Source organism: Callorhinus ursinus, unplaced genomic scaffold (assembly GCF_003265705.2).
Source record: "Callorhinus ursinus isolate GAN/ISIS: 27379988/994484 unplaced genomic scaffold, GSC_fseal_2.0 scaffold63, whole genome shotgun sequence".
NCBI classification, from domain to species: Eukaryota; Metazoa; Chordata; class Mammalia; order Carnivora; family Otariidae; genus Callorhinus; species Callorhinus ursinus.
The window spans coordinates 4,282,007-4,294,641 of NW_027397125.1; the positions used below are offsets into that span (position 1 = coordinate 4,282,007).

General features: G+C 32.7%; 1 protein-coding gene across 2 annotated transcripts in view; it reads left to right on the top strand.

Moving 5' to 3' along the window:
- DNAJC1 (DnaJ heat shock protein family (Hsp40) member C1) overlaps positions 1 to 12,635 on the top strand; it is a 222,870-nt gene that overhangs the window by 74,203 nt on the left and 136,032 nt on the right. For both annotated transcript variants that reach the window (XM_025891920.2, XM_025891921.2), the window contains exons 4-6: positions 859 to 1,024; positions 1,890 to 1,987; positions 2,963 to 3,056. In XM_025891920.2, coding sequence (XP_025747705.1) covers positions 859 to 1,024; positions 1,890 to 1,987; positions 2,963 to 3,056 — 358 coding nt within the window. The remainder of the gene's footprint in view (positions 1 to 858; positions 1,025 to 1,889; positions 1,988 to 2,962; positions 3,057 to 12,635) is intronic.

The window sequence follows — 12,635 nt, forward strand, 5'->3', positions numbered from 1 at the left end:
TGACCATTTTGAGTTTTACAATCATAAATGTTACTCCTGATTTTTAACCTTAAAAATATTTGTCTTTGTAATGGTCTGACAGGTAAATTTCAGTTCAGCTGAAATTTTATTCTAAAGAAAGCTGATTTAAAATGCATTACTAGGAAAGCTTGTATTATGTTCTTTCCCTCCAGCAAAGCCAAAAATGAGGAAATTGCCACTTAAATGTTTACAAATACACAGTTTTATTGAGAAATCTGACATAAACACTGGTTGTTTCCCATCTCTTTCTAATTTGGAAACTTTTTATCCTTTAAAGGAATTTGAGCAATACAAAATTAAAAGGTACTCATAGGCTTCTAATCATTAAGAAGCTTTGATAAAATAATATATATAAATATTTCCAACAGGGTTGGAAATAATAGCACTGACTAGAAAAATTTATCCTGAATTCGGTTCAATTAATATATAATTCATGGTAACAAACAGAGCTCTTATCTTGATTTTTCTTCCATTGAGATCTTTCCTTTTGTTGCTGACTTCTGTGGTGGGGTCTTTACCGCAGACTGTGATAAAGAGGTAGATTATATAGCTCCTTTAGTTTAGTTGTCATTCCAGAAGTCACATCATTGGGGTGCTGTTAAACACAGGGTCTAGTATCCACAGTATATCACTGTGTATCTTTTGGAAGGTTGTCTGTGACTGTACTATATACAGTGTTTTGAATTTATAGACCATTGTAGTGCTAATAATCTACATAAATCTTACATATTTTGGAGAAGTTCTTTTCTCTTTCCTCTTTTCAAATATAGGCATAAATTAATTTTTTTGCTTTTATTTTAAACTTCCCATGAAAAACTGTTGTATTTGCTACTGTAGGTATGATGATATTCTGATCAATGGACTTCCAGATTGGCGACAGCCTGTATTCTACTACAGGCGGGTGAGAAAAATGAGCAATGCTGAGCTGGCATTACTTTTGTTCATTATTCTCACAGTGGGTCATTATGCTGTGGTTTGGTCAATCTACCTGGAAAAACAACTGGTAAGTATTGGTAATAAATCAAATGGCCTAGCCTTAATTTTATATGGAATTTCAGACATTTTATTTCTCAACTGATAAAAATTTCAATTTTTCTATATATACTCCTTATCCTAAAAGTTTTCTACTCAGTATTTAGTGTTTGATGTGTTTCTAAGTCAAGAAGAACCCATGACATAAGGAAAAAAATGCTTCTTTTTTAAAAATATGGCATTTGAGTTTGTCATAAAATTTTGTGAAGGCCCAAATATCTAGCTGATAGAAGGTAAAGTCACATTTTCTTAATTGTCACCTTCTAAACAGAAAATTTTTTATGTAAAAATGATTTTAGAAATTTTTGTCATATAAAGTATGTTTACTTTAAAAGGTTTTAACTAAATACAAGACTTGAAATGAGTATAATTGTTTAATTTCAGAGATCACTTGGTTAAAAAATTATACTTTTCTTATTTTAACATACCGTTACATAGTTTATTCAGCTCTGGATTTTTATTTATGTGCTAAAGATAATCAAACATATTTATCAGTATTCATAAATTAGCATCTGTTTACTCATTCTTTTTGAAGTGACATTATTAAAGTTGGATGAATGAGAAAAAGTAAGTTGAATGCTTTCTCTTCTTAGAAAACTTTGATTGCTATGGAGATACACATGACTGACAGTGCTGAACTTCATGTGTGTTTAAGGACTGGATGCCATGGCAACAGTTATTGTTAAAGATTGATGATTTTACTTAATCATGTTGGACCCTACATACATTTGCATAAATGTTCTTCTATAATGTTTACCCTTCACAGAAGACTCTTGATAACATTTGAAGAGTACATGTTAATGATAACCTGTAACCATAATTCTTTCCACATTAAGGATGAACTGCTTAGTAGAAAAAAAAGAGAAAAGAAAAAAAAGACAGGCAGCAAGAGTGTGGATGTATCAAAACTTGGTGCTTCAGAAAAAAATGAAAGGTGGGAGCATGTAAAAATATTTTGTAATTTGAAACTTTTAAAATGTCTTTAATATTATTCAACTTAATATATATATTCATTTCAGATATGTAATATTTACATCTGTAGTAGGTTTTTTAAAAGATTAGTACTGTGCCATAGTTTATGAAATAAATTCTAATCTTAAACAAAAGTTCCACAGGTTTTTTTTCCCTTGGGAAGTGTTAATATATATTTAAGTAATCAAACCCCCAAATTCTTGTCGTTTGAAATTTTTATACTGAACTTTAGAAATAAAGTATTCCTAGAAGAATCTATCACTTTGTGTTTAGCTCAGAAGTGACAATATGTAGAAAGGCAGTGAAATGCAGTACACTCAGAAAGATACCATTTCTAATATCGATTCATAAAAAGAAATAAAGGGTTTAAATAGTTCACACAGCAGGGCAGGAACTGGATCAATGTGAGATGGAGATCAGAGACTATTCTGTCTGTCTTCTGTTCTGATGACATCAGTGAGTAATGCTTCAGTGAACTGCAAATGACATTAATTTTTATGTATTGGTTTGTTTATGCTACAGTCTTCATATCTGCTTGTCAGCACTTGGGAACACTCTGATGATGTTTAGTCTTTTATAGCTGAAGTAATCATAAGGTTTAAGAATTCATTTTGCAGAACTGATGAAAAGTCCAGGTTAGAAAGAAGCCTTTTGTTTCTTTATCTTTATAACTTGTTTAGGAGTCTCCTTCCCCAAAATCTTAGCCTAGATGCTCTTAGTTGTTATACATGTTGCATTTGTTGTAACTAACGTATTTCATGATAAAATACCTCAAATGTAGTGATAACTGTCATAAGGATTACATTGAAAAATTTCTTTGTACTTTTGTTGAAACAGGCATTCATAACAGAATTCATGATCTTTATAAAAATATTTGTCTCCCACCTTTCTTTCTATATTTTGCTTCTTTGTTTTTGTTTTTGTGTTTTCCCTTTAGATTACTGACAAAACCACAATGGCATGATTTGCTTCCATGCAAGCTGGGAATTTGGTTTTGCCTTACACTAAAAGCATTGCCTCATCTAATCCAGGTAAAGTATATCTCCTCTTTCATATAATATTAGATGCTTTCATTTTAATTATTCATGAAATAATTTATGCCCATGTCTGCTATCTGAGTGCTGATATACAGTGGACGCTTTATAATGCTGATTGAATTGATATAAGTGTAAACCTATTTAGAATAGTTCTAAAATTATTTAGGTATCTATTCCTATAACTGTCTCTGACATTGCTTTTAGAACACCTTAGAATTCCAAGACATTAGAAAAAGGAAAAAAATACTATCATTAGGACAGGTAAAAGAGCAATAAAAATTTAATTCACTGTAATCATTTAAGGCGTATCCAGAAAAGAAGAACAGGACTCAAAGAGCCTGTCACCCATTATTTTAATAGCATTTAAGAACACAGTATAAAAAAAAAAAACACCTTTACATGAACATTTGTGTAATTATGCAAAAATATATATTGCTTTCCATTTTATTTGCAACTTTAAGAGGAGTGAGGTATTTTATCTTATATTGGTAATCAGTTTCTGTTGCTAGTCAGTCTTGATCAAACAATAGAATGTGGGTCTATATCATATTATGGCAACTTCTCTTATTTTTTTAATATCCAACATACCAAACCAGATTTCATTAAATTATTGCTTTGCTAATATTAATTATCACATCTGGTTAGAAAATTCTCAACACCTAAACATAACATTTAAAAGTATATGTAATATTTTGGGTGTACAAATTTTGAGGTTAAGTTGTAATTTTGGGGAGGAAGTGTTTCATTTCGGAAAATGTTTAGAAAAAAAAGAGACAGAGAATTCCTCCTAGTTCTACCCACTTCTTTTCACATATCAGAGTTGTTCTTCCTAATCATTTAAGGAAATGAATCACTCCAACTTCTGCATTTTATTCTCTTTCTTCCTCGTATAATAAAAATTTTTTGTTAGAAGGGAAAATGAAATAAAAATCACTAGTGTGTTTCTTTCTAGCCTTTGTGAAATTATTTACCAGTCTTCCATCAAAATAGTTCATCTTAGTAGTTATTGCTTACAGATTCATATATTTTGTTTCTTTCTAATAGAGAAAATTACAGTATTTTGGTAATTTAAAAGCTTTTGTTTATAAGTTGTTTAGCATATTATTTATTTGAATAAAAACCCACAATCCTTGTATGCTATGTATGTCTTAATAAGAGAGAGGTAAAGTATATTTACCATACCAGTATGTATATGTGAAAATGTGACCAAAAAATATTTTAGGACATGTATTTTCATGTTTTTTTAAGAGTGGTTTTTGGGTTTTGGGTTTTGGGTTTTTTTGCTTTAGAATTTGCAATAGGCAAACCAGAGTGTAGATGAATTTATAGTCATGAGGCAGAGTAAATAGAGTATCACATAAAATGTCAGTTGAAACACTTCTTTGTAATTTTAAACTAAGCCATTTGAAACAACATTTATTTGGTAAAATTAACATATTTCCTGGTTAGCATGCAGAGTGATTTGCAAAAATAGAACCAATATATTAAGATGGCTTAGATTTATAAGTTATTATTTTAAATTATCTCCCTGTGGTATCTAGAACTAACATTGTGTTGCCTCACCATACATTTTTTTAAAAGTTACAGAAATTAGGAATTTTACAAAAAAAATTTTAGTCTCTTTAGCGACTCTGCTTTCTTAAGCTGTTGGATCAGTTTGAATTTTAAAGTTTTTACTTACTTGGTGATACCTGTTGCTTTCAGTTTTGAGATGGTAGGCATTAGATTTTTAAAACCTTTGTAAATCTAACTCATAAATTTTGCTGTAATTTTTTTCTTTCTAATAAATTCATTCCAAGGAGAAAAATAAGACAATGCTCTTTTTTTTTTTAAGCAAATACTTGCTATTTTAATTCTGCTTCGAGGAAGTAAGATTCGTTTTTTTTCATGTTCACTAACAAAATAATATAGTAGATTCTGATACAAACTGTGAAAGTGAAAGTATTGCAGATTGATAAACATAGAAAGCTTGAGCAAAGCAATACTGAGTAGTTGCTTTTAGGATTAGATTTTTGTCTCCTTTTTTTTTTCTTCAGTCTACTGTAACCTTTGTATTAATTTATCACCCATAAAATTGTGTAATGTGAGTACATATGCCTTATCCACAGTACTAAAGTTTTGATGTGATACTTATATGAGGTCTTAAATAAGATATTTATGAAATTGAGAAGAAGCCCTCCTTACCTAAAGCAGTCTGGGTTGGTAATTGGTACAGTGGTCAAAAAAGAGCTCTACTCGAGCTCTGAGTATAAAAATGATACATAGGACCTTAAACATTTTAAGCATGTACTTTACCTGTATTCACCACTCTTGTGATATAGGGCCATTGTTTTATTTTTTCTTGCATATACTGCATCTATAATCTTGGTTTCTTTAGTGATGAACTTCCAGTTGATTTCTTTAAAGAAGAGTTAAACTAGACTCTTACAAAGCAGTATAATTGTATAATCCTTACAGAGTTTAATGACTTCCCGTCTTTCATAACTGACGGACTTCTATCTAGTTAACAGCATTTTTAGCAACTCTTTTATTGAGCTTCCCAAAGCATCTACTTGGTTTTCGTAGAAACAACTCTTTTTCTACTTACTTTTCACCTTTTTTTATATAATACTTAAATTGAATCATATAATTACAATAACAAGTATCACTGACACAGACAAGTTTAAGAGCTAATATTATCCAGCTCCTATTAAGCATTCAGAAGTTAGATAAGCAGGTATCAGTTAAGAGAATTTTACTTCTGTGTGTGAATCCTTTGACTTTTGTGAAATTCATTAAAACTGGTCTGCAAGGATTCTGTATAAGTATGGAGCTATCGGGTAAGAAGCAGGGTCCAAACTGAAAGTGGGAGACTCAGAGACTTCCAGCAAATGGCCTTTACACTAGCCAGATCTGTACTTAAATTTTTCCTTGTCATATCAACAGCTCTTCATCTCCAACTTCTTTCCTCCTATTCTTCCTCTAAATACCCATTCCTTTATTGTACTTTATATACATAAATGGTTATCCAGTTGGAGTTGGAAAAGTGGCAGTTCTGGTTCAGCTTATGCTCCTAAGTTCACTGTTTATTACTGGGCATCTAAGATCCCTAAGAAAACTTCTTATTACCTGATTAATTTACCTAAATTATTTTCTATCCCTCTGACAAAAAATTACAAATGACAATATTTACATCAGTATTTGATGTGTAAAGCTTCTTCTAAGTTATTTATTTAGAGAAACAGGTTAGCCAGTTCAGTAAAAATTTATTAAACATATCAGAACAAGGCACTATTAACGGGCCATTGAGATGATATGCCTTCTGGGACCTTATAGTCAGGTAGAGATTATAATACATGAATTAAAATAATTATAATATAATATGGTATATAATCTTCACATATGTCACATAAACAAAAGACTTCTGTAGATGATCAGATGAGTAAGATTGTCTCTATTTAGAATGACCAAGGAAAACTACAAAGAGGAGCCACTTGAATTGAGTCTTGAAAGATGAATAGACCATTGACAATGAAGTGCCCACTTTGTGTAGTAGGTAGTATACAAAAATGATTTCATAGATACGGTAATTCCCATACAATCATTCTGCGTTAAGGCTGAAAGAGCCCTAAGAAAAACATCATACAACTGCTTTTTATTTAAAAAAAGGTATCACATAGCCCATTACTATCATCTAAGCCTATATCCCAGCTCTCCAACTCTGTATATAACCATTCAGGAATTTATACTCTAATAGATAAATCTGATATGGGGAATCTATAAAGGACATTTAGACAGAATAAAGTTTATTGATTAGACAGCAAAGTATTTCCATCACACACATCTGTCAAAGACACATACATAATGTTAGGAATGGAAAAGTAACAGTACATAATGGGCAGAAAAGACCCAAAGTTGTTCTGTGATCAGACTGGGTAGAGATAAAGGTATATCTTTGATAGCTTCCTTTGCTTTTCAAGAAGATCCTTATTACCTCCAGCTCTGGGGTTTTTTCCTTTCCTTTGTTCTGAAAAAGATAATGGGAAAATTACAAGAATTGATAGACTAGAAGAATGAGACCAAAAAACTAAAAACTATTATATTTGATACATATAAAATATTTGATAATGTTAAATAGATATCAAACATTTCCCAGATTGGAAAATATCCAAGCAAAGATGTATGTATTTAGCAAAATGTATACTTCATATCATTCATGTACCCACATATGCAGAAAAGTAAAAAGTCAGATGAGAAACCAAAGTAAAAAATGTGGAGAGTGTTTGTAAATTGATGAGTAGAAGGAAGGTTAGTGTGTGCATAGAGCGATGAGAGAACATTAGAGAAAAGTTAAATGCATGACTATATGCAAAGAAGTTGGGAAAACTTGAGAAAATGTGTTTAGTGCAGAAAGCAAGTGGAATGATCAACAGAAGACTTGGAATATGAATTAGAATATAACAAGGAACCTGGACTGTATCAAGAGAGGCATTGTATACTTTGAGCCTAGAATTTTAATTTTAACATTAAAAGTTTAGCCCTAGTGACACTTGTATCTTACTAGTGTGTTTCTTTTCTCATGGTAGTTTCAAAGGGAATACACATTCTCTTGGAATCTGACTAAACCAGTCTTCCGTGTTGGCTAATTTCAGCCTATAATCCCAAGAAATTTTTCTAGCCTCCAAAATGCCCTTCTTGGATATTTTTTGATTTATCATATATGTTCTGAAACATATTCATAACCATGAAAGTAGCAAACAATTATTGAAATATACCATGTGCATATATTCAGTTTAACCCTTATAACTTAGTTTATTTTTGTCAGTGCCTATCTGTGTTGGAGTCTCATATATTTGGGCCCATAATAATTTAGATTGGTAATACCACCAATTTCTCATATATAAAATCAGTAAGTGCCAAATATCCTAAGCGATTACCAGTCTAAATCATGGTGTTCGTAGTTCTCTACACTTTCTAAGATGACACAGGTCTTAGGTATTCAGAATTTATTTGCTTAATAGTTTGATTCTGTGGGAATTCAACATTCAAGTTTCTCTCTAACTGCTATGTTATATTTCTCAGTTACATAATTTGTAAAATATAAAATTCCTTTATGTGTGCATTGCCTAAAGTTGTAAATTTTTCCCATTGTTAAGTCCCAGCCCCATCTTTTCTCACTACCAAGCTGATCTTATGTGAACACAGTTAAATTAAAAATCATTGTAGGAAATTTCCAGCATGCATAGCTCCACCCCTATCAGGATTTGTAGGTTGTCTAGGAACAGTGTCTGAGAAAACAGAGGAATCTTATCTATAGTCCTGTGGCTTTTGCCTTAAAAAATAAAATGAAAGTTGCCTAAGAGAGTATTGGAAATATTATACTTTATAGAACTATCTGTAAATGGAGGCATCCTCCCTCCCAAGAAGCTTCTCCCATGGAAACTACAACTGTAGACAAGCCTGGAGGTCACTCTCTGTACAGTCAGGGCCCTTCCTTTCTAGCCCCTTTGCTTCTGCTTGCTGGGGCTCTGTCAGAAACCAAATAAACAAAACATTCACAGCTAATTAGCAACGGAAAAAAGCTTCTAAAAGGCTTTGAGGCAATTGTAGCAAGCTGAGTTGCCTGTTCTCCTACTCAGAGTTAAACACGGATTCTCCAAGGGATGAAAAAGTTTACTTTTAGTCCTCTAAGAACTTTTTAAAAGAACTTTTCAGACAAACATACTTTATGTAGGGAGTATGCAAACAAATGAAAAGGGATGGAAAAGTACGTCTGAATTTTTGTAAGGCTGAAACTCTACTGCTACAGAAGGATAGAGAGAGAAAGGAAAATTGGAAACACCTCCCAACAGAAGACAAAGATTCCATTCCTTCTGCCCTCTGAAAGGGGGGCATAAGATACAAGTAGTAGGAGGTCCAAAGACAGAACATAAAGTAGAGTTCTGTAGGTTATTGCTAGATGTAGAAAAGATTTAAAAAAACACAAAATGTTAGGTAAGATGTTAGAGATATATATTCTCATTGATTCCATATTTTATAGATAAAAACTTAAGACTCAGATTAGTGAGGCAGTTTGCTCAAAGTGACACAACTACTAAATGGTAGAAATGAAACTTAAAGCAAATGAAAATAAATATTAAAATATGAGACATATAAAAGCTGAGAAAGAATAAATTTTCCCAGTAGTGGGATAACTAGCTAGATAACTACTTTATACTGAATGAGTAAGCTGTCTGATCTTAAAGTCCCTACCAGAGTATTTAGGCTGATTTTAATTATTATAAAAGTTATAGAAGGATTCTTGCATTGAGTTGGAGCTGAATAGATGACTTCTGTAGTCTCTTCTGTTTCTTAGCCCAAGTGGAAAAAGTAGCTCTTAGCCTTATATCTCTTTAAATACCACTGACTCAGGAGAGGAAGGCATAGCTTCTGGGTTTTTGTTTTATTTTTATTTTATTACTTTTTTGTGAATTCAGTGTTTGTACAAAAATTTGGACTCTTATTCAAAGTCTACAATTTAAAATTTTTCCTGTGTTCTTCATTGTAATTTTATTACACATTATTTGTAATTCTGAGATTGTAGTTTAAGCCAGGGGGAGAACAAAACTTGATACGGAGTAAATGACTGTGTGAGCAGATTGTCTGAAATGTACCTCTGGTATTTTCCTATGTTGAAGGTTATATGTAAGCTTCAAATGAAAGAGATTTGTGTTGGCCAACAGTCAAAAAAAGAAGTGGAACATCCTTCATCTCTTGTGTAGTTACCTGTCCTCAGAGCACTTCCATGTTCCTTAGTCCCATAGCATAGGTGATAGCAGTTCACTGTTTGTACCACTCTAGATCAACCCCCTTCTTTCCTAAGTTTTCCTTCAGTTGTTTAATATTTTGAACTTTATATGGAGAAGTAAAAGTAAACTGAAACATGGCAGATAGTACTAGCTCAGCATGTTATTTTATCACTCAAATGAACTATGTCAATAATGTTAAAAGAAAAGCTTTTGATATAGATATCCTCCATCTCATAACTCACTATTCTTGAAAATATTACATCTTCAAGGCTTACATAAATGGTCTTCATCATTAGGAAGCCTTTCCTGACCAGGCCAGTTGAAAACTCCCATTGTATATTCTCTGTATTAACTTCATAGCACTTATTATTTGTATTATAGTAAGGATAGACTGTGGCAAGGTACACATCATCCTGAAAATCCAGTGGCTTAAAATTTTTTTCTAGTTTATGCCACTTGTCTATCACTGGTTGATAGGAAAGAGGGCATTCTGCTCTAACTAGCCATTCAGGGACTCAGAACAATGACGTCTTGACCATCTTCCAACCATACCCACCTGGAACATGTGGCCTCTTTCCTCACGATGGATGAGTAGAGAGCTGAAGGATTGCACGAGCTTTTTGATTCTTTGGTTTGAAATGACACATGACATTTCCATCCAAGCCCCATTCAGAATTACTGCCATGATTCACCCTAATCTCAAGAGGACAAGGAAATGTGGGGAGACAGAATGTTGGGTGAGCTTCATTCTCTCTTCCAGTAATTCATTCAACAAATATTGAGTGCCTGTTTATTATGTGCCAGGTGCTCCTCTAGGCCCTGGAAATACAAAAAATAAATAAATAAATAAATAAAAATAAATAAAACACAAAAATCTCTGTTCTCACATAGGTTATATTCCAAATTTTGGGTTATTCAATTATTTTTACATATGCCTTAAGGGCAGCTTGTCTTATCATATAATCTCCATATATCCTAACAAGGTACAACATATATAATAGTGGTTAAGTAAATAAGCATAAATAAATATAACTGCTTAATGTCTTCTGTGCAAGAGCCATGCTCTACAATTAGATACAGAGGATACTCATAACATGCAAATTCTTAAAGTTGGCTATAGTTCTATAACGTAAAATCAGTTCCCTGCTTGATATCTATGTAGACAAGCTTTGAGCCCTTCAAAAAATTTTGTCTAGTACTAGGAGAATTGCTTCTAAAGTAAAAACTTTTGCTCATGTTCCATCCATAATGATTATAATATAAACTCCTCGAGGATTGGAACTCTTTCTGTTTGGAACCATGTAAATCCAATAGTTTTAATACAATATTACAGAGCTAAACCTCAGCGGTCCAGAGCCCTGATTGATTAGAGTAAACATTCATTCATTCATGGAATATTTATTAAGCTTCTATTATGTTTCAGGCAGTGTCCACAAAGATTGATGTTTATATCTATAAGATATTCTAATTTTCTGTGTGTAGGTAAACTGGGGCTTATTCTGGACTCAAAATGAGACTTTATTTTCTCTACTTGACAAGTATATTGACGTGAATTAGCCACTCATGAAGAATGGGGGGGGGGGGGTTTGAAAAAAACTCCTTTTTTTTTTTCTCTTTTTTCCCCTTTATTTTTTTATTTACTTATTTATTTTTTAACTTCAATTAATTAACATATAATGTATTATTTGTTTCAGGGGTACAGGTCTGTGATTCATTAGTCTAATATAATACCTAGTGCTGTTTACAACACATACTCTCCCCAGTGTCCATCACCCAGCCACCCCATCCCCTCACCCCCCTCCCCTCCAGCAACCCTCAGTTTGTTTCCTAAGATTAAGAGTCTCTTATGGTTTGTCTCCCTCTCTGGTTTCATGTTGTTTCATTTTTTCCTCTCCTCCCCTATCATCCTCTGCCTTGTTTCTTAAATTCCACATATCAATGAGATCATATGATAATTGTCTTTCTCTGATTGACTTATTTCAGTTAGCATAATACCCTCTAGTTCCATCCACATTGTTGCAAATGGCACGATTTCATTTTCTGATGGCTGTGTAATATTCCTGTGTGTGTGTGTGTACTACATCTTCTTTATCCATTCATCTGTCAGTGGACATCTGAGCTTTTTCCATAGTTTGGCTATTGTGGATATTGCTGCTATAAACATTGGGGTGCAGGTGCCCCTTCGGATCACTCCGTTTGTATCTTTGGGGTAAATACCCAGTAGTACAATTGCGGGGTCATAGGGTAGCTCTAATTTTCACTTTTTGAGGAACCTCCATACTGGAAAACAACTCCTCTTATTCAACCCCTTTTGAATACGTGATTCTCCCTTAGAATATACTTTAAATAATAGCCACCTGGTCTCTTCTTGAATATTATCTCTGAAGTCAGTCTCTTTCATTTTAAGGTAGTTTAAATTATTAGAAAACTCTTCTTTGTATTTATCCAAAATCAAAATTTCCGTCTCTGGAACCATATATGGTGTTACACCATTCTCTCCTGTAATGACCCTTAAGATATTCTCTGATAGTTACCAGGTTATCTCTAATCTTCTTATCTCCATTCCCTTTTTTTTTTTATGTAGTGTTCCATGCTTCATTCTTTGTGTATAATAGTTTCAAGCTTCCTCACCATTTGATCACTTTCTTCTTAAAGTCTTAGTTTGTCAGTGCACCTAAAGTACGGTACACCAAACTGCACACAAGGAGGGTGGGAACAATGTAGAGTGTTGAATGCAGGAGAGCTATTTGAGATCATAGGTTTCTTAAAGAAGTAAGCCTTTCTGGAGTAGTCATATTGTACTTAC